General features: G+C 45.3%; 1 protein-coding gene across 1 annotated transcript in view; it reads right to left on the bottom strand.

The window, feature by feature from the left end:
• HSPG2 (heparan sulfate proteoglycan 2) overlaps positions 1–27,687 on the bottom strand; it is a gene marked incomplete in the record, with an annotated part of 205,321 nt that overhangs the window by 37,858 nt on the left and 139,776 nt on the right. The window contains 19 exon segments of the mRNA XM_073601461.1: positions 674–828; positions 1,291–1,420; positions 1,684–1,838; positions 2,857–2,986; positions 3,091–3,242; positions 3,324–3,462; positions 3,715–3,866; positions 3,954–4,086; positions 6,562–6,713; positions 7,801–7,924; positions 10,127–10,278; positions 10,363–10,498; positions 10,750–10,827; positions 14,654–14,799; positions 15,770–15,922; positions 16,003–16,125; positions 17,075–17,134; positions 24,914–25,094; positions 25,985–26,088. Coding sequence (XP_073457562.1) covers positions 674–828; positions 1,291–1,420; positions 1,684–1,838; positions 2,857–2,986; positions 3,091–3,242; positions 3,324–3,462; positions 3,715–3,866; positions 3,954–4,086; positions 6,562–6,713; positions 7,801–7,924; positions 10,127–10,278; positions 10,363–10,498; positions 10,750–10,827; positions 14,654–14,799; positions 15,770–15,922; positions 16,003–16,125; positions 17,075–17,134; positions 24,914–25,094; positions 25,985–26,088 — 2,555 coding nt within the window.

Below are 27,687 nucleotides of genomic sequence, written 5' to 3'. Positions count from 1 at the left end.
GGAACCCTGATGTAAGGGGGAGGCTCTCTGGGAACTATGATGTAAGGGGGGGCTCTCTGGGGACCCTGATGTAAGTGGGGGGCCCTCTGGGGATATACACACATGGATATTACTGGGGCTGGGCTCTAGCCCCAGATCTTCTGTAGACCTAGCAATGCCCCTGGCTATATATATATATATATATATATATATATATATATATAAATAATCAGAAGATATCTCAGTATGGCATGAGGACATCACATAGCGCCATCTAAAGGGGGTTTTCCATTTTGGTCATATTTTAATACTGGTCCTACGATTACATTTCATCATCACAATGCTTCTTTGGACTTCAATAATAAACTCTGTCATCCATTTTTTTTCTACTATACACATAGGAATGGGATTTACTAAAACTGGAGAGTGCAAAATCTGGTGCAGTTCTACATAGAAACCAATCAGCTTCCAGGTTTTATTGTCAAGGCATCATTGAAGAAGCTGAATTTAGAGGATAATTGGCTCCCATGCACAGCTGCACCAGATTTTGCACCCTCCAGTTTTAGTAAATCCCCCCCCCCCCCCCATAGTAATCTGACATTTTATCCAGAAACAGATGAAGCCTCTCCACCACGGCTGTGCTATGATCTGCTCCTCGTGGGAGGGTCATAGCTGACGGGTTCTCCATCCTCACCTGGTGATTTGGAGAAAATTCAGCCCCGGGGCGCGTCCAGGTGACTGCAGCGTCTGGATTTCCAGCAACCACGCAGTTCAGATCGACAGTCTGACCCTCAGTGACCGTCCCTGGGACCTTCTCAATCAGGATGGACGGTGGGGGGTTTACAGGCACTGCAAGGGGAGAGAAGGGTTACAACGCGGCCAAGCTCACCCGTTCCCCATTCAGCTGCATTAAGTCAGTGATTATTTATAACTGATTTTGGTACATTTCTGTCATGAGGAGTGAAGACATTGAGGAACACAGAGGAGGCCGTGGTCCTCAGACACACAGAAGTCCTTGTCTGAAGTCAGAATGTGGAGGAAGAGGAAGAGCGGGATCTGACAAAGCCGGACTTGTGTGACGATGAGCTCATTGTTATCTATCTCTCATTATTTCCATTACAGACTCAAGAACAGGACACACTAATAATACGAATCAAACCTTCCAGCCATTTGTAAATAACACACTGGAACTGAGGGTTCTGACTGCGGGGATCACACCCCTCCACCAATTTCCAACTACCAGAGGTCAGGAGAGTCTGAGAGTCGGAGCTTTGTGGAATGGTAGACAATTAGGAGATGAAGATGGCTCACCTTGTGCGATTCGTTGTATGATGACGTGAATGACCGCCTCCTGGACTCCGGATCCCGTGTTCACTCGGCAAATGTACTCGCCAGAATCAGCTGGGGTGGCCTTCAGGATCCGCATTCGTGGCCCTGCGACCTGCCATGCAACAGTCATAGTACTTAGAGGAGAGGACAACGCCAATCAAATCTCATCCATCTGGTAAACGTAAAGCTGGACAAACCTCAAGAGCCAGACTGGCAAAGCCCAAAGCCCTTGTGCCCGACTTTATGTGTCCACACTCGGTTCTACTAAATTAATGCAGGTCAAAGGAAATCTCACTGCATTACTTTTACTCCTTTTCAGTGTGCTACTTTAAGCCTATTTGCTATGGAAGCTCTCCTACCATTAGTTACCCTTACCTGGTGATTTGGAGGCAGAGGGCGACCACCTTGCCGATGCCATGTCACTGGCTGGCCAGAGTATCCATCAATCAGACAGGTAAGTTCCACGTTCTGTCCCTCCTCCACGGTCTGTGATGATGGCTCAATGCGAATCGCCCCAGAAATACCGGAATCTGAAAAGAAAAACATTCTAAAGCAGTGGCCACCAAACTTTTGGACCATTATACTCACAATTTTGAATCCTGCGCACCACAAACATGAATTTTACATGCCTTATACACACACAATGGTCTCTGCCCCCTCCCTCTGGATCACACTGCTGCCTTATACACACAATTCTCTGCCTCTCTGCCCCCTCCCCCTGGATCACACTGCTGTCTTATACAGACAATGCTCTGTCTCTCTGCCCCCTCCCCCTGGATCACACTGCTGCCTTTTCCACACAATGCTCCGCCTCTCTGCCCCTCCCTCTGGATCACACTGCTGTCTTATACACACAATTCTCCGCCTCTCTGCCCCCTCCCCCTGGATCACACTGCTGCCTTATACACACAATGCTCTGCCTCTCTGCCCCTTCCCCCTGGATCACACTGCTGCCTTTTCCACACAATGCTCCGCCTCTCTGCCCCTCCCTCTGGATCACACTACTGCCCTATACACACAATGCTCTGCCTCTCTGCCCCCTCCCCCTGGATCACACTGCTGCCTTATACACACAATGCTCTGCCTCTCTGCCCCTCCCTCTGGATCACACTGCTGTCTTATACACACAATGCTCTGCCTCTCTGCCCCTCTCCTCCTGAATCACACTGCTGCCTTATACACACAATGCTCCGCCTCTCTGCCCCTCTCCTCCTGGATCACACTGCTGCCTTATACACACAATGCTCCGCCTCTCTGCCCCTCTCCTCCTGGATCACACTGCTGCCTTATACACACAATGCTCCGCCTCTCTGCCCCTCTCCTCCTGGATCACACTGCTGCCTTATACACACAATGCTCTGGCTCTTTGCCCCCCTCCCCCACGATCACACTGCTGTCTTATACACACAATGCTCCGGCTCTCCGTCCCCCTCCCCCTGTATCACACGGTTGCCTTTTCCACACAATGCTCTGGCTCTCTGCCTCCCTCTGCCTTATATACACAATGCTCACATGAAACGGCATATCAATGTTCTCCATCATACTCACTATGGTGAGAGCCTTCAATGGTGACCATGATAGAGGCAGCCTGGATCCCGGAGCCACCGCTGACCTGGCAGATGTATTCTCCAGAGTCCCGAGGAGAGGCATTGACAATCCGCAGGCGGGAACCGGACTTCTGCACAACAAGAACATTCAGCATATGTAGAGCCAGTCATATCGTATATAGTGCTGGATGGGTGACACCAGCACCATAGGTGGTCTTCTAAAAACTGTACATACCTGGTGATTGGCCGACAGAGGCAATCCCTGCCTGTACCATGTGACCTCCTGATGTGTTTGACCTTCAACAATGCAGTTTAGAACAACCGTCTTCCCTTCCGCCAGGGAGTCAGATGGAGACTCCACCCTGATTGTTGGGGTGATGCCAGTGGCTGGACACATAAACAGTTCTATCAGCTACGGCAGTTATAAGGAGACATCATTTAACAAGGTTTTTGGCACGCCATACTTACAAATGACTGGACCCATTCTGTGCGTAATAGTGACAGTAATGGAGGCTTGCCGGGTGACTCCTCCAGAGGTAACGCGGCAGATGTACTCCCCAGAGTCCGCTACTGAGGCCTGAACAATTCTCAGACGGGAACCCAGAACCTAAAACCAAAGAAGAACTTCATATACAATCCCCGAGAAAAAGTCACATCACTGGGGTGCATAGTCTTTAGAGAGAATTGAGTTCAACTGAAGCGGAAAACAGTGCAAGGAAAGAGCTACCCCACCACCATGTTGCATGCCAGGATGTCATTGTTTTCTGTTGGAGGGTTACGGAGCAGATTCTGGCGTGTTGAATAACTCAGCTAATCAATGATAGGGGGATCAGTACTGAGTACAAATCATGAAGTTTACCTGGTGGTTGGGCGCGAGAGGTTGCCCTGTTCTCTGCCAAGTTACGTCAGCATTTGGCTGTCCGGAGACCACACAGTTCAGCTCCAATGTCTGTCCTTCTGCCACCGAGCTGGAAGATGGTTCAATCTTCAAAACTGGGACAAAGCTGGCTGCTGAAAAGGTAGGGGATGAAGTCAGCTGTAATATATTGCACAACGGGACCACAACAAAAAACATGGAGATTCTATGAAGGTACTTACGGTCAACAGATATTCGGGAGACGGTGACAAAGGTTGAGGCCTGCTGAGTGAATGTGCCCACAGTCACACGACAAATATACTCGCCAGAATCTGCAGCCGAGGCTTGTAGGATCCTCAGCCGTGATCCGGATACCTAACCCGGAGAGGCAGATATGAATGAGGATTGGAAGCCAAAAGGGAATTTACAAGTAGAAGAGAGTTGTTTTATTAAATCTGTATAGAGAGAATCACAGAAACCTTTAACTTTTCTCCATTCATACTGACTATGGACACAATGGAGGAGAGAAGAAACTAACCAGCTAATATAAACTGGTCACTTCAGTCAACCATAGACCATAAAACGGCCATGTGCCAAGAGAAGACAATATAGACCAGACAAGATCCGACAGGACGTCTGATTTCGGAGTTCAGTCAATGTATTTCATTATAAGCTGCAGATTCCTTCCATGATAACATTTATAAATAAAAGAGAATCAGGCTGGATCGAGAATTTCTTGAATCCCAACTCTTCAGATGATAGAAGTGTAGTCTTACCCCCAGGGATAGGTGTGTGTTATATTATAAATTTATAATAATTACTGCACCACCAAAGAAATAAAAAAGCTGCTGACACTGCAATTAGACAAATTGTGTATAAATAAATGAAAATAAAGTGCAGCGCTTTACTTTCATTTATTTATTTTGTCCACGAAGATGTACCCCAGATGACGTCTTAGTGGACGAAACGCGTTGGGTCGTATCGTGCTAGCCCCATGGTATTGCGTTCTCTTCAAACCTTTTGTGATCACAACGTTTTCCGGTGCCTGTATTCATCCATATTGATGTGAGTATTCTACTTCACTCAATAAAACCCTAGCTTAAGGAATTTATGCTATGTGGCGACTTCTTCTTTTCAATACTGGTGGAGCCTAATGCTTTTTGGTGTTGAAACGGTGTTGCTGTTCATCCCTCACGCCGATTCCTGTGAAGTGACTACTTTTCCAATTTTTACGCCTGATTGACCCCTTGCCACTGGCTGGGGGTTCATACGATTCGGCAAGAGTACTCAATATATCTCGTTTGGTGGTAGCTGCACAGTGCATGGTGAATTCCTTTCATGAGGGTTTTTCCTCACGAATGCAGGCTATATATATTCTTACCATCTCGGAACTGTCCTCAATCTAGAAGTCACATCTATTTACATGGACTTAATGTGGATCTAATATGTGTTTTCACTTTTGAATTAAGATTGGTGGTCATTGTGATTTTTCCACTTGTTGGCACATTTTGCACTTTATTATGTATATATACCTTTATGAATTAATGTTTATACAGGTGTAAACCATTATTCCTGTACATCTGACACTATAATAGTGTTGCACTGACACTTTATTGGTTTGCACATTCATGTTATGTTATTCACTTGTATTCTCTCCCTGTTGGAATGGAATTATCAGCCCAGTGTTAGGTTGTAAGGACCCCAAATATTCCGACCTGTCTCCTGCCTGAGCTCAGGGCTGATGATTGACATTCACAAGATGAGATTCTTTTCCTTATACACCCCCATAGGGAAAAGGAACAGCAGAAATATGTGATGTTCTGCATAGGCGTTTACTATGCTTCTAATTTTTAAGTTTTCGTAATAAAGATCTTGGAATTTATGGATATGGTATTTTTTGGCTCCTATGGTGACACGTTTAAAGTTCCACTTTCTGCTGTTCCATTTCCCTATGGGGGTGTATAAGGAATAGAATCTCTTGTCCACAGAATATAGTCTAGGCTGCCAGAGGACGGTCAAATCATCATTTAGGGCGGCATCTGTTTTTCATGAATGTCCTCCTAAGATTTTTCAAGTGTTTGACTGGGTTTTTGAATGTCCCTCATCAGCATTGCATGCAGGACAGCCTCAAAGCCTCACACAACTACACTGATGGGGAGAGAATACAAGCAAATAATCAAAACTTAAGTAAGACTTGAAAGGTAAGAGTGTACTATTATAACAGTTCAAGAGAGGAGATTCACTATTATACAACTGCCAATTGGTGACTGTTAATGTATATTCAGCTTATTACTTAACTAAAATACATTATTTGTGCCAGTGGTTATTATTTCAGATACACAATGTATACCTTTGTTGTGTTATTGTAGCATCTTTATCACTCTTCTCTCACAATCAGTTCTGCTTCAATATGAAGTAATAGGGGGAGCCGGAAACTCCGAAATCCTCTTAAAGACTTTATTCATTACATAGGAGTGACATAGAAAGCATGCTAACGCGTTTCAGCGAGTAACCTTGTTCACGGCACCATGCTATGAACAAGGCTACTTCCCGAAACGTGTCAGTGTTGTTTTTATGTCACGCCTATGTAACGAATAAAATCTTTAAGAGGATTTCGGTGTTGCCGGCTCTCCCTATTACTTGATGTTGTATCCAGAGGTTGGAGGATGCTTTAGAGCCAGAGCACCCACATCTGTATTCCATCAGGGTGTGTTCCCTTTGGAGAGCACTGCTTGTTGCCTTTGTCGTCTGTCTCTTCTGCTTCAGCAATTTCTTTTTCTTTCTGTATATGTATCTGACCTTGTACAACATTCTCTGTTTTTGACTCCTAGACGTCATGTAGGAAATTACCTGATGATTTGGTGAAAGTGGAACTCCTGGTCTGTACCATGTGACCTCAGCACCGGGAAAGCCAGAAACCTGGCAATCCAGCTCCAGAGTTTGCCCCTCGACCAGAGAGCCAGAGGACGACTCGATCCTGAGTACGGGAATGTTTTCCGAGTCTGGGGGAGAGCAGACATTGGCAAAAAATGTTTTCTGCTTCTAATGGACCATATGGGTTAAAACCAAAGTAAAGTAAAAAGAAAAGAAGATTGGAAATGGAGAATTAATCGCAGTGAAAGGGAAAGGCAAGGCCAAGAAGGACTGATGGCAATTGAAGATTCCGTCAAAAGAAGAAATGAGACAGATAACATGAGGAACATAAACCCAAAGACCTGTCCATGCAGAGCTGGCACCAACGGCATATAAGAGAGCAAGGGAGACACAAAATAACACAAAACTAGGAGATGATGAGAGACAAACTCAAGCCAGAGGTGACAGAAGGACATAAAGACACATAAAACATAGCAAGACGCAGGAACAATAACACTGGGAATGTAAGAATGCCAATCCCGGACTGGGAAGAAAAGAAGCAAAGGGCGATGTCCGAAGGATCTGCTGGTAGATTGGAGGAAGACACAAGATGAAATGGACGAGTTTAGGTGGAAAACAAAGAAGGGATGATGAGAAGTGCTGCAGATGGTGTAAATATGAGACATAAGGAGAAGACCAGAACAGCTGCAGGTGCTCTGAAGGATAGATACACCAAGAATTAATCTCAGTGAAAGGCAAGGGAAAGGCAAGGCCATGAAGGACTGATGGCAAATGAAGATTCTGCCAAAAGGAGAAGAAATGAGACAGAAAACGTGAGGAACCATTAACCCGAAGACATGTCCATGCACATCTGGCACCAACGGCATAAAAGAGAGCAATGAAGACACAAAATAACACAAAACTATGAGATGATGAGAGACAAACTCAGGCCAGAGGTGACAGAAGGGCATAAAGACACATAAAACATAGCAAGACGCAGGAACAACACCGGGAATGTAAGAATGCCAATCCCGGTCTAGGAGGAAAAGAAGCAAAGAGCGATGTCCGAAGGATCTGCTGGTAGATTGGAGGAAGACACAAGATGAAATGGGAGAGTTTAGGTGGAAAACAAGGGAGGGATGATAAGTGCAGCAGATGGTGTAAAATTGAGGCATAAGGAGAAGACCAGAATAGCTGCAGGTGTTCTGAAGGGCAGACACACCAAGAAAGACTTACAGATTGGGGTGATGGTAATAATAATGGAGGCCTGCTGTGTGCCAAACCCGTTAGTGACCCGGCAGATGTATTCCCCGGAGTCTGTTGTGGAGGCGTGGAGAATTCGGAGCCGGGAGCCATACACCTTAGAGAGGAAGAGTAGACTAAACATAGAGGAACGAGCAGTGCCATTACATTGTATAGGGCTACATATCTCTTACACCAGAGACCCATGATGGTTTTAATCCTTAAAGAACCCTTTATCAATCCTTAATCATTCCAGAAACAGTAGAGTAACAGCAGAGAGTCGTTGAAATGCAGTGCATCTAGTGCAGGGATAGACAACCTTAACGTGGTGGAGATCTACCTGAACAACACGGGAGAAGTCAAGCATCACCGGGCACAGGGTCGCCTCCTCACACCTGATGTAAACCTCCAATTGCCCTACTACCGTGTCGCAACCGTGTGCATTGCACGGCAATTGTGGGTTTAAATCAGGTGGTGAGAAGGCAACATACCGCCTGCTCACCACCTATCAACACACACTCAGATTGCTTTTCAGAGGAGCAGCACTTACATTACCCCTTTAGTTGCATTCAGCAGCGGCACCTTAGGGCTCATTCACAAGTAAAGTTGGGGGTGGTAAAACAGCAGGACATAAAAGAAGTCTATGGCTAAGTGCAGCAAACTTACAGGAAAGCTGCAGGTACACTGCACTGCACCCACGGTGTGGGTAAACCACAGCACATCAGTGTGAAATTGCTCAGTATGTATTGCTTCACACTGACCTGAAGATCTTTTTTTTCCTGCTGCTGGAACCACTCTGGAGACAGCTACCTGGCATAAGAGGTGGAGTAGAGTCGGTATCACTTTGCACGGGACAGGAGTCGGCACTACAGAGGAGGCATCGGCTTATGCGGCTCTTGCTCCCTTCTACAGCTCTAACTTTAGTCCCTCTGCATTGCACTCTGTTTGATGCTTTGGAATTGTGGGTCAGCGAGCCCAGACCAAGATCTACCAGTCACCTGTCCGCGATCTACAGGATGCTGACCCCCGATCTAGTGGAACCCAATTCAATATTTTATATCAACTATGTGATTTTATGGTATATCTGACAGTTTTAGTTGGGGCACATAGAAGAGCACACAGTGTCAAATGGGGTCCCCTCAAGAAAGGGGCTATAACCCGCCATCCTTGGGTCCTCCAATGAGCTGATAACAAAGTTGCTTTGTGCGCCCATGGCAGAAGGCAGTGCCAGCTCCAGCATGCAGGAAGATGACTGAACTGGCTGGCTGCTGATGAACATTTTTGGCATGGAATTTTTTTCTCCTGTAAAAATCTCTGCAGTGAGAGAGGAACCTGTAACGAGGTACTCGTAATTTTGTGTTTTTCTTGGGTCTGCCAGGGCTGTGGACAGTTAACATATGGAAAAGTCACTTTTAAGTCCATCTGAACCAACCAATTGTTAGCCACGAGCAGAGAACCCAACTGCAGCAGCCATGGTACAGAACCCTGGAATTCTGGAGTATTAGATCAGCTGTTTATCCAGACAAACAAGAACATGAAGACCTTTACTGTATGGCCAAATGTATGTGAACCAACCTTGTGGTAACAGTTTGATGAAGACCCTTTTCTGTTCCACCATGCCTGTGCCCCCTGTGTACAAAGCCAGCTCCAAAAAGACATGGTGTGAACAGTTTAGTATGGGGGAACTCAAGCGTCCTGTACAGAACCCTGGCCTCATCCCTACTGAACACCTTTGGGATGAATTGGAATGAGCCAGGTTTTCTCAACCAACATCTCCATAAAGACATGGTTTCACCAGTTTGGTGGGGGGTGGGGGGTGGGGGGGGAGTTGAGAGCCCTGACCTCAACCCTACTGAACATCTTTAGGATTAAATGTATATTTACTATATTAATGGCCTTGGTTTTTGAAATGAGATGTCTAGTTCTATAAAGTGACCAGTTTGATGTGGAGGAAATGGAGTGTCCTGCACAGAGCCATGACTTCAACCCTACGGAACACCTTTGGGACGAAATGGAATGCCAACTGTGAGCCAGGTCTTCTCATCGAACATCAGTTCCTGACCACACAAATGAGCACAAATTCCCACGGACACCCTCCAAAATCCTGTGGAAAGCTTTCCTTAAAAAGTCGAGGATGTTAAAGCCCCAAAGTGAGCAACTCCATATTAAAAAAAATAGCCTAGCACCGTCCCTGAGTATGTTAGTTTATTTTTTTAGAAGTGGGCCCTAGACTGGGGGAAGTGGGCTTGTTTATGCTTCTTATTTTTAATTGATGAAACCCAATACAAAAAAAAGATAACCCAGCATTGTGGATGTTTACCTGGTGATTTGGTGAGAGTGGGCGGTCCGACCTGTGCCATGTGACCACAGCTTGCGGGTATGATGCCACCACACAGTTCAGCTCCACGGTCTGTCCTTCCTGTAGTGTATCCGATGACGGCTCGATCTTCACCAGAGGGGCAGATCCAGTGGCTGGAAACCAGATACAGAATACGAATAAGAGATTGAACGTCTTATTGTACAGAAGTCTTAGCAGAATGCGGCTGCTGGACTCACCTCTCACTACAATCACTTCGATGCGTGCCTCCGAGGTGCCAGCGGTATTGGTGCCAACACACAGGTAAGTACCAGCATCGGCTGCAGATATAGAGGGGATCACAAGTGTTGCGATGTCTGTTCTCTCTGCTCGAGCCTAAAAATCAGACATACCATTGGATGGACTCAAAGGCCAGATTTCATCCTAATGCGCTCTATGCCTGTGCTAAGCTCTGCTCGTGTATTATATTTAAGACTTTGCATAGAAACTTTAGGACAGGTTGGCTGTGATGTCTCTTCCACAGAGGCCATGCTTTCCATATCCTGCACTGATGAGAGCTAACACATTGCAAACAGCTAAATGCAAATGAAGACTTTTATGTATCTGGGGATCATGGACGCAGATACCTGCAGCTCTTGGATCCGTCTGTGGATGGCTTCCAGGCTGCTGCTTCGAAAGTGAAGGAAACCGAGAGAGGTGAGGGCCTGTGCGGAGGGACAGGTGGCCGCCGGCATAGTGAGGAGGAACAGAAAGTCAAAGAGAGTGAGATCAGATGGAATGGGTTAGTAAGCTAGGAAGACTGGAAGAAAAAGATAAAGAAAGGCCCAGATTTTAGAATTTCTTCTATAGAATAACTTATCTACAGCGAGGACTAACCGACCTGCAGAAGGCCATTCTGGTTAACCAAAAGAATACCAGCAACACTCAATGCCAAGCAGCTGCTGCAAAAGCAAATGCAATCTTCCCCTACAAGGGGGGGGTAGAAACATCGGATGCAGTTATAGTATTGGCCCCAGTATGGGCACTTAGGGTACTGATTTGGGCACAATGATATAAGGAATGTAGATTTGGAGAGGCTTCTGGGAAAAGGGATGACGTAATAAATTAAATTTGAGATACAAATATGGGCCAATTTATTTTAGGGGAACCAGAGTTTTGTGCCCCCCCCCAGCTGCAGTATTATCCGGGACTTTTTAGGAGAGTCCTTTCATTTTGTATGTTTGTTTCTTGTTTGTAGTTTGGTTTTGATGGTGATCATTCTTCTCCCCCGTGGCCCGGTGAGAGCTTTTCTGGGGTTGTCTTCTGTCGTGTTTGGAATTTATTCAACTTTGGAGTGAAGGTGTGAAGGTGAACCTTCAACAGGAATAATGATGATGTTATTTTGTCATTGTGATTATTTTCATATTTAAATAATTATATATATATATTGTGACGGGAGTCACTTTGGGTGGGGTGTTTGTGGAACTCAGCTTACCTTGGAGAGCTCTGCAATCTCCTTGTCCAGCTCCCCCGGCCCCTCCTATGTGTAAGTCTCCCTGTGTATATTAGGGGCACAGGGTGACTGAGAACCCCCACTGTGATCTGTACTAATCGGACTCACTGTACAACCACACTGGAATGTTGTATATATTGTATATATTGTATATTGTCTCATGCTGTTGTGGACTCTTTGGTGGGTCGTTTGGGGTGTGGCTGTATTCCATTGTTCTATTGTGTCTGTCTGCCTTGGGTATTATGGGATGTATATGTAGATTAGCTGTGAGAGGGGAGGGGGGGAATTCCCCTCCAACAGCTCTCCCTGCTGTTTGGATAGTCAACCCGCCCTGAACGCAAAGGGGGGGATTTTTCTCCCGCCCCCCCGGCCCCGGAAGATGGGTTACATTGTTAAAATGTTAATATTATTATTTCATTAAGATCATTTTTGATGTGTAATTTTTGTAAATTTTGTGTACAAATGTAGAAACTATTTTATCTATTTATGGGAGGTCTAAGGTCCCCGAGGAAGCGGGGTATCCAACGAAACGCGTCAACCTCATTGCCACCCCCTTTGAATATCAAATAAAGTTGCTTGATATCATTACCCTTGGATTTGCAAGCTACCAAAAAATTGCCTATCTTTTAAAGTGGTTGTAAGGGTGAAGGTTTTTGCACTCTATGCATGAAGGTAAAAAACCTTCTGTGTTCTGCTCCCCCCACAGCCCCCCCCCAATACTTACCTGAGCTCCATCTGGATCCAACGATGTGCACGGGAACCTCGGCTGTCCCAGGACTCCCTCTCCTCATTGGCTGAGACAGCAGCGGGAGCCATTTGCTCCCACGTCTGTCAATCGTAGCCAGTGAGCCAATGAGGAGAGAGCGGGGGGCGGGGCCGAGCCGCAGCTCTATGTGTCTTTTGGATGCATACAGCAGGGCTCAGGAACGAGCACGCACCAGTGCCCCCATAGCAAGCGGCTTCCTATTGGGGGCACTGGTCAAGGAGGAGGAGCCAGGAGCGCTGGCAGGGGACCCGAGAAGAGGAGGATCAGGGCTGCTCTGTGCAAAACCATTACAGAGCCGGTATAACATGTTTATTTTTTGTTTTTTCTTAAAAGCCAAACCTTTAATAGAACTTTAACTTCTATGTAATAAAATACGTCACAATAAAAATTATTTTTATATATGTCATGCAATATTGTGGTTAACTATTGAAGGCATATTAACCCCCTTAAGCCCCGAAAGGTTTTACCCCCTTAACGACCAGGCCATTTTTTGCGATACGGCACTGCGCCGCTTTAAATGACAATTGCACGGTCGTGTAACGCTGTACCCAAACAAGATTGATGTCCTTTTTTTACCACAAATAGAGCTTTCTTTTGGTGGTATTTGATCACCTCTGCGGTTTTTATAAACAAAAAAAGAGCGACAACTTTGAAAAAAAACAAAAAAACTATATTTTTTACTTTCTGCTATAAAACATCCAATAAAAAAAAATTTAAAAAAAAATCTAATTTCTTCATTAATTTATTCCAATATGTATTCTGCTACATATTTTTGGTAAAAAAAATAATCCCAATAAGTGTTTTTTGGTAAAAAAAATAATCCCAATAAGTGTATATTGATTGGTTTGTGCAAAAGTTATAGCGTCTACAAACTATGGGATCGATTTATGGACTTTTTATGTTTTTTTTAATATTTTTTACTAGTAATAGCGGAGATCAGCGGTTTTTAGCAACATTGCGGCGGACAAATCTGACACTAAGTGACACTTTTTGCTGACCAGTGACACCAATTCAGTGATCTGTGCTAAAATAAATGCACTGTCACTGTATAAATGACACAGGCAGGGAAGGCGTTAACATCAGGGGCGATCAAAGGGTTAAATGTGTTCCTTATGAGTGTTTTCTAACTGTGTGTGTGTGTGTGTGTGTGTGTGTGTGTGGGGGTGCCTTGACTAAAGGAAAACTGAGATCTGTGTTTCTTAGCAGAAACACAAGATCTCCCATTCCCTCTCTGGCAGAATGGCGGTCCGCCTTGTTTACATAGACAGACCGCCATTCTGCCTCTCCCCATGAACGATCCCCGGGTTCCCAGAGGACATCGCGTCCGTGAGACCTGCTGATTGTATCCAATCACAGCGGAAGCGGGGCTCCGGCAGCACGCGCATGCGCGCCCTAGAGCTGAAGAAGAAAATCAGGTCCAGGTACGTGGGGTGGTCCTTAAAGGGTTAAAGTCCGCTTTTTTGGTACGGCTGGACCCTGGGAAAAGGGATAAGAAGTCTCCCATATAATATGATATATCACAATAAATATAAAAAAGGTCAATATATAAATCCTGAGAAATGTTTTATTACTAAAGACTGTACAGGAAAGGAAAAGGGGGACATCAGATGTACGTAGTGAAAGGACAATTATGTATTATGATGTAATAATGGCAGACCCATTCCTCCAATCATTGATGTCCCCAGTTCTAATTATTAATATGGAAATGTTTCCACTCGGGAAATTGATCTTCGGGTGAAGAATGGCTTTTATCCCCGAGTGAAGTAGAAAGGACACTCCTGACCCCGGACGTTTTGTTTTGCTTCACCAAGCGTTCCGCAAGCTATGTAAGTAAAATGTGAGCAGCTGAACAAGCAAGCCTTTAAGGTGGAGGAGTTAGTAAAGCTTGGTGGACTTGTGTGCATCAAAGGGAGATCACAGACAGAAGCAGAGCACAGTGTGCAGGAGATACGCCTACAGAAACATCAAATTGGTTCCGACAAACCCTGGGAGAGTTTCACACCAAGCATTGGGGTGTAATGCGGGTTTAGTGCAGATTGGCTCTAGTGTTTCCTGATCTGACCATGATATTGATGGATGAGGGAGGAGCTCTGTTCAAGGTATTTTTATAAGTCGTTACATGACTGGGCACATTCTCTAAAACCTCAGGGAAAATTGTCCTTCACTAAGAAGACTCATCTGCATAGACCTGCAGAATCTGTAATAGCGCCAATACACGGGACCAAATCTTTGTCGAGATTTAGGAGCAAGAGGAACCAAATTCCAGACTGACCTGTGGTGGTAGAATGCCACCCTGCTTCCTCCAGGATATTGTCGCCATAGGAGTGCCACCAGCTCTGCAATACAGACGGACTGTGTCGCCTTCTCTGACTTCAGTACGTTCTGGGCTCACCTGGACAACTGGAAGATTCCCACCTACTGGTGCATGGGACACAAGGACATAAGATGAACCTGGATACTCGTATTCACCTCAGAGAGACAAATTACATGCATACAATAAAAGTTTCATATATGTGCCAAAGTGAAGAAGACCTGGTAGAAGACCTTAACTTCAGCTGCCTAAGACCTGGTAGAACTGCTGAACTTCAAGTAAGACCTGGTAGGATAGCTGAGTCTCAACTCACTAAGATATGGTAGAATAGCTGAACTTCTTAATGACCAAGACCTAGTAGAATAGCTGAGCCTCAGCTGGCTAAGACCTGGTAGAAGACCTGAGCTTTAGCTGACTATATGGCCTGGCAGAATAGTTGAACTTCAGCTAAGATCTAGTAGGGTTATGTGCTCCAGCAGGCTAAGACCTGGTAAAGAAACTGTGAGCTCCAGCTAAGACTGTTAGAAGAGCTGAACTTCTGCTGACTTAGACCTAGTAGAATAGCAGAGCCTCAGCTGGCTAAGCCCCGGTAGAAAAGCTGAACTTCTGCTATGACCCAGTTGAATAGCTAAGCCTCAGTTGACTAAGATCTGTTAAAAGAGCTGAGCTCCAGTTAAGACCTGCTAGAAGAGTTGTGAGCTCAAGCTGGCTAAGACCCAGTAAAAAAATCTGTGAGCTCCAGCTAAGACTGCTAGAAGAGCTGAACCTCTGCTGACTAAGACCTAGTAGAATAGCAGAGCCTCAGCTGGCTAAGACCTGCTAGATGAGCTGAACTTCTGCTATGACCTAGTAGAATAGCTGATCCTCAGCTGGCTAAAACCTGGTGGAAGAGCTGAGCTCCAGCTAAGACCTGGTAGAAAAATTGAGCTCCAGCATCTACTGCTTCTCCACATTGCTACAGAACCTTAATCATGTTTGGGAACAGCAGACTTCCCAGATGGGATTATGCAATTGTCCTGCACATTTCACACATTGATAGAGTAAAACCTTTTTGTGATCATTGTCCACACTACTCACTGTGTACTCGCAGATCAGCCCTGGCAATGTGCTGCCCATGACTATTGCGGACGATGCAGGTGTACTGACCCTCATCAGAGACTTGAATGGATGGGAATCTGAGGACACCTCCCTGGATGCTTGCTCTATAGGGGATGCCTCCATTTTGTCCACCTAAAAGTGACACAGTAGGTGGATTAATGGTCATCTTACTAGCCAAGTTCTTAGGTCATTCCCTGTTTCCATCTTCTTACCTGTCCATTCCACTGTAGGAGGGGGGTTCCCGGAAGCTGTGCAGCGGAACTCTGCTGGTTGACCCTGCTGGACAGTCAGCTGTCTGGGTTCAATCATAGCTGTGGGGTGGGTCCCTGTTCCGGCTACAATATGGTGAAGAACACATTACAGCAAACACATCATAACCCACGATCATACGATGAGCTCCTGGAGTGTCAAACATCCTGAGATATAGCTACATACTTGCCCCCCTCCAGTGTCATGTGATCCATTGGGGCAGTTTTAAAACTTGAGAAGGAAAAACTGTGTTTTTTAAGCCTGGCAGCTGACTGTTTACTACAGGTAACACAGACACTTTCCACCTCTCTAGGTTTGATAAGTCAGCCTCATCATCAATTTTTACCTGAGACGCTGGGGTGGATTTACTAAACCTGGAGAGTGGAAAATCCGGTGTAGCTGTGCATAGTAACCAATCAGCTTCCAGGTTTTATTGTCAAAGCTTACCTGAACAAGCTGAAGTTAGAAGCGAATTGGCTACCAATGCCAAGCTGCACCAGATTTTGCAATCTCCAGTCTTCGTAAATCAACTAAACTAAGTCAGAGGAATCTTCTCATAGGGTCATGCGTCATGCAACCTATTCCGATCGAGGACCTCCAAGTCCCAGCATGTACTGGCAGCTAACTACTTTATTTCCAGGTTTGCTGGAGCTGGCCAGCTCTTTAGGGTAACAAATAGTGCTTTGCACACACAGTACAGCTGGGTAGGTACTGCAGTTCAGGTTGATGGGATGGAAGAAAGCCAAAGTCATGTGTGATGGTGAAGTCACAGGGAGCTGGAAATTAGCATCACACACCACAGACACACAATATTAGTCAGTATCTGTACCCACATCTGACCGCTAAATGACGCTCACACACACACACACACACACACAATATGGGGTGATGGATCTGCTCCCACATGCAAAGAGGCAGTCTCTGGCATTCATGGCGGTATGATATGGATCATGACTGCAAGATGGGGGGGATCAGGCAGTTTGGCATGCTACAGTCACAGTGCTCAATGGGTTGGAGCACTCCATGCCAACTTACACGGACTGTGTCCTTCAAAGGTCTCAAACGGTCCATAAAACATCTGTGTCTTGGAGGTCTCTGTGGATAAGTAGGAACCAACTTTATTGTACAAATTCACAACCATACACATGGAATTTGTCCAATATTTGTACAGGACGTCCTCAGAAAAAAATGATGCTTTTACATCCAGTATAACGTACCAAAGCTCAACCCGTACCTTTGTCTTTTTTGATGAAGCAGGATAGGGCTGTGTAGATAAAGTCGGCAACCAGGTTGAGGATTAAAAAAAAATGCTATTTATTTCCTCCAAGGGGTACATGTTCCAAACAGAGCAAACTCTAACGCTTCAGCCTATCAAGGCCTTACCTGAACTACGAGTAAAGCCTTGATAGGCTGAAACGCATGTACTCCTTGGACGAAATAAAGAGAAATTTGATTCTTTCTCACCTGGTTGCCGACTTTATTTACATGGAAGGACTCTTGTGTTGTGGGCTGGAGACCGTAAGTCAGGCACGGTGAGTGGAAACAGAGAGATCTTGAAAGCCCTGATTGCATAATTGGGTTGCAGTGCCATTATCCTGCATGTGTGTTAGGATAGGGTTGTCCCCGTCTGGTTTTCATTCCTGTCTGTGCCCCCATTGGGCACATGAGAGATCCAAAATTGCAGAGTTGTCACCAGAAGAGGTGACAGTTGATCCTTTAAAGTGGTTGTAAACCCTTACAGACCACTTTTACCTACAGGTAAGCCTAGATTAAGTAGGTGCAAGAAATATCTCCTAAACTTACATGGTTAAGGAGATATTTCCAAAAGACAGGCACCACTGTCTACGGCGCATGCGCCGTAGACAACGGCAAGCAGGCGCACTGAGCGTGCCGTTTCTAACGGCAATCATGCCGTTAGTGTAGTCATCGCGGCTCCGGCCAATCACAGCGCCGGAGCCGCAATACCTGGAAAGAAGATGGACTCTTCGTAGGAGAAGGGACAGCGGTGACATCGCAGGCTCCCTTGTCAGGTAAGTGACACATAATGGGCTACTATGCGATGCGATGCGATGCGATGCGATGCATAGTAGCCCATTATGCTTTACCTTTGCAGGGAAACAAAGAGGAAGTAAACTCATCAGCAGTTGACCTTCCCTTGCTCTATGCCAAATGTTTTTTAAAAATTGTATCAAATACTTACCATAATTTTCAATTCCCAACGCCAATCCATGGCAACATACACGTGATATAGCTCTGCCCCTATATCCACCCACAGGACCCATTTAAATCTCTAAATGGAAAGCCAGAGCAACCTCCCCCATTCTCCATAAAAAGAAGACGATCAAGAAACGAAGGGTGGGCATTCTGCCATGGACTGGCGTCAGGAAAGGTAAATTACAGTAAATATTTGATACAATTTTCCGTTTTCCTGATGCCAACCTGGCAGCATACATACATTATGGGTGAAGCAGGGAGGGCTAAAAACGTATAATCAAACTTTATTACAATGGACATGGAAGCCTGGCCCGTCATTCCGTCAAAGTCCATTGATGTACGGAGAATGGGGGAGGTTGCTCTAGCTTTCCATTTATAGACAGGTACTGTGGGTGGATATCAGGGCGGAGCTATATCACATGTATGCTGCCATGTTGGTGTCAGGAAAAAAGTTCTAGAAGAGAGACTTCTTCTCATCACCTGTTGGGTCTCCAGGACAGAAAGTAAAGGGAAATCCCCCGAAGGGTAAAGACCATAAAAAATAATTTGCAGACAGGGCTGTAACTCATCTCCTAATCAAGCTTTAGCTATACATACACTTTAAATAAGACCTTTCCAACCAATCACATGTAGCAGACTTTTTCTACAATGTTACTTTACTGCCCCCAGTTCCGGCTTGTTTTGGGTCTCTGGTCACCCCTCCCCCCCGTGTCCCATCACAGCTACATAAAACAGAGGCGGAGGGTCATGGAAGCCATGTGCTTTATTGGTGGTCAGCAGCGGAGCTGCCTTCTATATACAAGAGAATGGACATAGAATATATATACAAAACAGCAAAAAATACCTATATAGAATATGTGTGGATAACAGGTTGTGATATGAAGGATGTCGTGTCGTCTCTACAGGAGGTTTCACATATGTCAGGGATTAAACACAGAACAATATCTCACCTCAACAATCTTCATATCACTATTTAAATAAAAAATAAAAGAAACACCATGTGAACAAGTAGCATTTATTAGTGTACCCTGGGCAGAGCCAGCATACGGTGCACATGTACGTATCCATCGTTTGTTGCTGCATCCTGTGTTCACAATCAATTGGCATAGGTTTGTGGACACCCGAACATCACACCTTCACTATATGGCCAGTTCTATGTAGAACCCCCCTCCAGATGTTGGAGTTCAGGTGTCTTCAGTGAAGGGTTCTGGTAATGCTCCATCATACAAAGACATTGTAGACAATTGTGCTCTTCCAACCTTGTGGTAACAGTTTGGTGAAGACTCTTTTCTGTTCCAGCATGACTGTACCCCCACCTTTGGAATGAGGTCTTTTTTTTTTGTTGGCACCCAATGTGTCAGCCAGGTTTTCTCATCCATTAGTTCCCGACCTCACAAATGGGCACAAATTCTCACAGATACATTCCAAAATATTATGGAAAGTCTTCCCAGAAGAGTGGAGTATATTATGTAGGGAGAAACTCCATAATGATGGCCATGACTTTGTGGGTTTCTTAACATGAGACCTAGATGGACTTGTTGGACATCCCATTCCAAAGATTTGGCCATATGGCATAATAATGCACATGACTGTGCCCTACCTCCATAAAAACATGGTTTGACCAGTTTGGTGTGGAGGAACTTGAGTGTCCTGCACGGAGCCCTGACCTACTGAACACCTTTGGGATGAATTGGAACACCAATGGAATGCCAGGTCTTTTTCCTGGTTTCCAACGTGGGACCCAACATGTGAGCCAAGTCTTCTAATCCAACATCAGTACCTGAGCTCACAAATGGGCAACAATTCCCACAGACACCTCCAAAATCTTGTGGAAAGACTTCCCAGAAGAGTGGAGGATATTATAGAGTGGGCAACTCCATAATGATGGCCATGGCTTTGGAACTGGATGTTCAACAAGTACATCTAAGTTTGATGGCATAAGATTGCACATGACTGTGCCCCCCTTTGTACAAAGCCAGCTCCATAAAGACATGGTTTGACCAGTTTGGTGTGGAGGAACTCGAGTGTCCTGCACAGAGCCCCGACCTCATCCCTACTGAACACCTTTGAGATAAATTGAAACACCAATGGAATGCCAGGTATTTTTGCTGGTGCCCAACATGGGACCCAACAAGTGAGCCAGGTCTTCTCATCCAACATCAGTACCTGACCTCCCAAATGGGCACAATTTCCCACTGACACCCTCCAAAATCTTGTGGAAAGACTTCCCAGAAGAGTGGAGGATGTTGTAAATCGCAAAGGGGGGCAACTCCATAATAATGGCCATGGATTTGGAATGGGATGTCCAACAAGCTGATATAGGTGTGATGGTCAGGTGTTGACAAATTTTTACCCATTCAGTGTCTCTCACTGCACTTTGTAGGGTGAGGAATATAGCACCACAAGATTTATATATTTGGGGGTATATTTGTGTACTGAAGTGTACTTTTCACTATATACAGTGGCAAAAAAAAGTATGTGAACCCCTTGGAATTACCAGGTTTTCTGCAATAATTTGCCATATAATGTGATCTGATTCTCATCTACTGTATATCACAATAGACCAGTGGTTCTCAACCTGGGGGTCGAATGATGATTTGCCGGGGGTCACTAACGGAGCACTAAATGTCCGTGGGTTAGGGGCGCAAATTACTTGTCTTGCCTTGGACGCTGATAACCCACGCTACGAAAATAATCTTACTGTTAGGGGTCCCCACAACTTGAGAAATTTAATCAAGGGGTCACGGCACTAGAAAGGTTGAGAACCACTGCAATAGAAAAACACAATGTGCTTAAGCTGATGACACACAATTCTAATTTCTTGTGTCTTTATTGAGCACACCCAGAAAACCAATTACACCGGGTTCACATACTTTTTCTTGCCACTGTATCTATCGAGGTATATGGCGCAGGATTTGTATACTGAGGTATATAATTAGATTTTGAGGTATATCCGTGTGTTGAGGTATACATTGACAGTAGCTTCTATTTCACAGTTGGGTCCATTCAACATCCCACTGATCTTGATGAGAAGTGGGCAGAAGCTTGTTGAGGGAACTTCTCCAGTGGAGACTGAGCATGCCAGGTCTTCAGGCATATAAAGTCTCTCATATACAAGTCAGTACATTTTTTTTAGGCTGTATAGTGTAGATACAAAATGCATTTGTTCCATCCTCCAGGACCCATCACTCCTCAACTCCACGTGGCGGCCATCTCTATCGCCCTTCCACAGGATTTCTTCATCCTGAAGTTTGTGACATTATAAACCCCTCCATCCAAAATATCCCACAACCACATAAGACACCACTAGAAATCCCCTCTAGTTTGCTCCAACATTCTCAGGATTCTTTTCTTCTGTACTTTTTAGTGAAGACTACATTTCAAGGCTAGAACCTGCTCTGCTAAGACGATACAGAGCACATCATTGCCTGATACAACATGACACAGGCCAAGTCCATCCTCACCAACCCGTCTGGTACAGCATGACACAGGCCAAGGCCACCCTCACCAACCCTCCTGATAGAACATGATACAGGCCAAGTCCATCCTCACCAACCCGCCTGATACAACATGACACAGGCCAAGGCCATCCTCTCCAACCCTCCTGATACAACATGATACAGGCCAAGTCCATCCTCATCAACCCTTCTGATACAACATGACACAGGCCAAGGCCATCCTCTCCAACCCTCCTGATACAACATGATACAGGCCAAGTCCATCCTCATCAACCCTTCTGATACAACATGACACAGGCCAAGGCCATCCTCTCCAACCCTCCTGATACAACATGATACAGGCCAAGTCCATCCTCATCAACCCTTCTGATACAACATGACACAGGCCAAGTCCATCCGCACCAACCCGTCTGATACAACATGACACAGGCCAACACCATCCTCACCAACCTGCCTGATACAACAAGACACAGGCCAACACCATCCTCACCAACCTGCCTGAAAAAGACACAGGTCAAGGCCATCCTCACCACCAACCCACCTGATAACGTATGACACAGGTCAAGACCATTCTCACCAACCTGCCTAAAACAACATGACACAGGCCAAGACCATCCTCATCAACCTGCCTGATACAGCATGACACAGGCCAACACCATCCTCACCAACCTGCCTGATACAACATGACACAGGCCAAGGTCATTCTCACCAACCAGCCTGATATAACATGACACAGGCCAACACCATCCTCACCAACCTGCCTGATACAACATGACACAGGCCAAGGCCATCCTCACCAACCCATCTGATAACACATGACACAGGCCAAGACCATCCTCACCAGCCTGCCCGATACAACATGACACAGACCAAGTCCATCCACACCAACCCGCCTGATACAACATGACACAGACCCATGCCATCCTCCCTAGCCCCCAGATACAACATGACGCAGGCCAAAACCATCCAAACCAACCCACCTGATACAACATGTCCATCCACACCTTCAATGTAACCTTACAATGGAGGTCTTTATGCCACCACAGTACACAACCAATTTGAGTTCCTGAGAATGTGGAGCTTTTACACAATGGCTGAAAGTACAAGAGACCATCACCAAGTCAGAAAGAGGAGAAACCGACTAAGTCAGGAGAACTGTAAACACCAGAATACAACCTAGACAGAGCAGACAACATAAAATTTATATAGTGGACGCGGTGCCTGGGCGGTGAACATAGTATGACGCCTGTGACGTGGAGATAGCACCATGCCTGCGAGGTGGACAAAGCAAGACGCCTGCAAGGTGGACATAGCATGACACCAGCGAGGTGGACATAGCACCAGGCCTGCAAGGTGGACATAACACGACGCCTGCAAGGTGGACATAGCTTGATGCCTAGACACTGAACAGAACACTTGTATTGAGTTGAACTTACTGGTTAAACTTGAGGGACACGTCTATTTAAACCTAACTTTGCAACCCACCATCGTAAAAATAAAACAATGTCCTTGTAGTTAGAAGATTGTCCAGAAATACACTGCGTGCCAACATGGGGAAACACTGGACTGACCTCCTGCATTTATAGCACAGAAAACCACAGAGACAAGTTCTCACCAATAAATTGCCTGTTATGGTTGGGATATTACAGCTCTCCATTTACATATAAAGGAACGCTCTTGAAGTAGCCACATTACAAATAGACAATCTGTTCTAAACTTGTTTCTCATCTTCATCTATCAGTAATGGAGGTGACCTTTGCCCCTGTGCAGCAGATACAGAAGAGGTCACATATAATAGGACCAATGTATCTTCTGCCATTGTTTTCCAAAGTCTTTGAGTTATCAGATATAGGACTATTGAAATGTAAAGGTTACAGTCTGAAAAACTATGCTATTTATATTGTTTTTATGTAGAGAGAAAAGCCCAGTCCTGAACAGACAGCATTGGGTACGATTACTCTACAGAGGGAAGGCGAGAGGACAGGTGTGCTTGGCTGATCCTCCCATGAGAACATTGACCTATATGGCAGGAGATGGAGATCTACCATTCAGAATCAGAATATTTCACACAATTTTCGGATCTTGTGTTTTGTCTGAATGGCACTACCACTTTTAGTCCTACAAAGTATTCTACAGTAATGTAATGGCCCTTCATCGCCTATTACCAGTGGTGGACCAACGCTCAGGCCATACTCTTCTACTGCAGTCTAATACTAGTGGTGGACCAATGCTCAGGCCATACTCTTCTACTGCAGTCTAATACTAGTGGTGGACCAACACTCAGGCAATACTCTTCTACTGCAGTCTAATACTAGTGGTGGACCAACGCTCAGGCAATACTCTTCTACTGCAGTCTAATACTAGTGGTGGACCAATGCTCAGGCAATACTCTTCTCCTGCAGTCTAATACTAGTGGTGGACCAATGCTCAGGCCATACTCTTCTACTGCAGTCTAATGGAGAACACATTCCATGACTTCTATATTAAAAAAACAAAAAAAACAAAAAAGAATGGCTCCTAGGTGTGACTGGTTCCTGGATTCGCTACCTGTCCCCCTCACTTTCTATATCTGGCATGAGGAGCTACACAAAGCTGTGTATTGATCAGAAGCTGCCACTTAGCACATGGACAGTTGGTGTTCAGTTCTCATTTATTGAAAATCATAGACAACATTTTGCATGTAAGAGATATTAAAGAAAAGCACATTGGTGATCACTGATCGTGGGATGGCGGCTTCCATAATTGAAATAAGTAGGCAGAAGCTGAGTGCACAAAAGCAATGAAGGCAAGTGTGTGATGGAGAGGGAGGGATCTGCTAGCGGTGGAAAGCAGAGTGGTTTTTATTGGCTGTCTGAAATCATATGATATCACAGGTGGTGCGGGCCCAGGCAGCATAAGCGTCCAATCAGATTAATGGAGAGTCCTGATTAGATAAGTTGAAGGGTGAAGAGACAGACAGAAGTCATGGAGGAGGGCATTCCAGCATGCAAACACATCTTTGGTGTTACGGCACACGACCGGGAGGAACTTCCACAGAAAATGGTGCCAGCCAAAGCCTAGAAGCCAAGGAAAGCCTACGAAAGACGTGCACGCTGGGGAGATCAGCTACTGGACATGCAAGCAGGTAGGAGACTGGAGGAGATTTAGCACCATGCAAGTGAGGTGGAGGATGGAGGGGTCTAATGGTGACTCTTTCACCAACCTTGAACATGGAGTGTCGCATTGCCCTCGTCCATGTCGAACATGTTGGAGCCGGTGCAGATGTAAATCCCGGCATCCTCAGGCTGTGCATTACGGATGGTCAGGATTCCGTTAAAGTCCATCGCTCTCTCTGGGAGCTTCCCATTATTCTGACGCGTCCAAACCAACGTGTAGGCCGGAGACTGGAGGAGAGAGAGGAGAACAATGGTTGGTTATGGATAACACAAGATTTACAGGAAAGGCCACCGATACCTACAGATGGGTCTCTAGCCTTTGATCTCAGCCTCTCGTCTCTGGCCTCTGATCTCTAGGGTCTGACCCTTGATCTCAGCCTTTTACCTCCGGCCTCTAATTTCTAGCCTCTGATCTTAGCCTCTCACCTCTGATCCCTAGGCTCTGGCCTCTAATTTCTAGCCTCTCGTCTCTGGCCTATGATCTCTAGCCAGGCCTCTTATCCCAGCCTCTTGTCTCTGGCCTCTGATCTCTAGTTTCAGGCCTCTTATGATTATTTGGATGGGGCCTCCTAACTGGACAACTGAGTCTGCCAATATTGGTGAAGCTAGAAAGCTGACGCCCACAGTGATGGCTGGAGCCAATCAGGGTGGTTATTGGTCATGTGATCACAGGCTCTTGGTCATATTAAAGCTCATTAAGAAAAAAGCCAAAGTGAGACCCCCCCTGACCCCCCCTCCCGGGATTAATAGACATAGACTTCCAAGCTGTGAAATATATAGAGCCTGAGCTCTTCCCCAGGACCCCTGCTGGAAGGTATGGGCTTTGCACTGGGCGCTATAAAAAGCCTTTATAGGATCCGCAGCGTCATACACTGAATTGTCTAATCCTGATCCATTATGTGGCACTTTTATTTCCCCCCATCACCCTGGCCAATATAATGGCGTTGTCCTGTGTTTGCTACATTTTATCATTAAAATGCTGAAAAAGAAAAAAGGGAGGAAAATTTGACACATACTCACATCTACAAAATGTTAAAGCTACCCTGGCCAGGAATGGGCTAAACCTGACAGAAACTAAGCGGTTAAACTAAACGTTGAATGCGCCCCATCACACTCACCACACTCTTTGCAGTGCATATGAAGGTGACGTCAGATCCCTGGCGTACGCTCTGAACCCGCTGCTCCTCCACGGTGACGGTGATGGGTCTGGTGTGGGAGCCTGCTGTAAGAATGAGAATATTTCCACATTTCAGATCCACAGATCCCAACAACCACAGAGTTCACTACCCATTACAGCCCTGGGCAGGGTGGGGCCCTCAGGGAGTCTACCTGGGTTCTGCTGATCAGGAGGGGATTATATGGAAAGAATGGCTGAGACATGACAGTGGAGAGATAATGGGGGAGGGTCAGGGTTTAGGGGATACAGAATACATATAAAGGGGATACAATGTAACAGAGCAGTTTGTTGGATACTGGAGATGGAAATCAGACAAACCTCAATATCCTGCAGGTAGAGGAGAGCCCTGGGAGATGGCAGCGTAATACAAAGTATGGGTTAGATATAGGACTGACATTTCTCTGTATAAGTTACCATTCATATATTTATGACATCATTCGGGAACATTCCACAGACTCCAATTTACACAAATTATATACAAGGATAAACCTTCATACAACACAATCAGGGCCCACCACTCAACTCTTCACTGTCCTATGTGCTTGATAGGGATATTGCTTATTTCATATTCCTTATTAAGGTTGGCCTCATAAATATCTAATATAGCTTCTAACACCTTGGTTATTCTGGTAACGTTTAGCTGACTCTATGGACAAGTCAGCCCTCTCTCCTTCAGGAATGTGCCTCCTTAGAAGGTCATATTGTTGCTTACAAGGGGAGTTGGCCGGAGGTGGTCTTTTCCTTATATTCAAGTTCTATATTACCACAGCCAAAACTGGTAAGATTTGAGTCCTGTCTCCAGCGCTGCATCATATATCACGCAAGCGTCTGGTCTGCTTACCTGGCCATGCCTTTATGGGGGACTCCGTGGCGAAACAGCATCTTTAGTTAAGTATTCTTGTTAAATTTTCTTTATCTGTATCTGTCATTACTTTTAATAAATGTTATACTTTTAAGTATTTGTGTGATCTCTCTTTGCATATATCGAGCACAGCCCCAAAAACATGACAAAGCACCGCCAAAATGTTCAATCATAAAACATAGGCAAAGGAAGCAAAAAGGGTTCTGGATGTCACTATAGGGAAGCCTTTCCCAATTATGGTTCCTTAGAACTCCAGGGCTCCTCCAGCGGTTGCTAAGGGGCTCCTTGAGCTGTGGCCTGACTGGCCTGACTGATGGTATCTGCACAGCTCTGGAGACAACCCCACTTGTGACACATGATACAAAGTATATGTGACCAAAAAGCGGCAAAAAAAGGTGAGGAAGGGGACTGTGCTTAAAGAGAAAGGGTACAATTCTCTATAAGCACAGTCCCCTTTCTCACCTTTTTTGCCGCTTTTTTGGTCACTTATATTTTGTATCATGTGTATTTAGAAGTCATATACCCAATATATATATATATATATATATATATATATATATATATATATATATATATATATATATATATATATATATATATATAGTTTTTACAGACCAATACTGGCTAGAGGTGCCATTATCGATTTTTTAAATTCCTTGATTCATTGGTCATGGAAACCGGGTCCGCCCTCCATTTGTCTTATGCCCTGATTGGGCTACTCTTCCACAGTCCCCGGGAAAGATGTTCCCTTTGCATCCCCCGCTCCATGGCTGCTGGGATAA

Source organism: Aquarana catesbeiana, linkage group LG10, assembly GCF_042186555.1.
Source record: "Aquarana catesbeiana isolate 2022-GZ linkage group LG10, ASM4218655v1, whole genome shotgun sequence".
NCBI classification, from domain to species: domain Eukaryota; kingdom Metazoa; phylum Chordata; class Amphibia; order Anura; family Ranidae; genus Aquarana; species Aquarana catesbeiana.
Note: the sequence above shows the minus strand (reverse complement) of the source record. Positions and strands in the feature narration are given on the sequence as shown.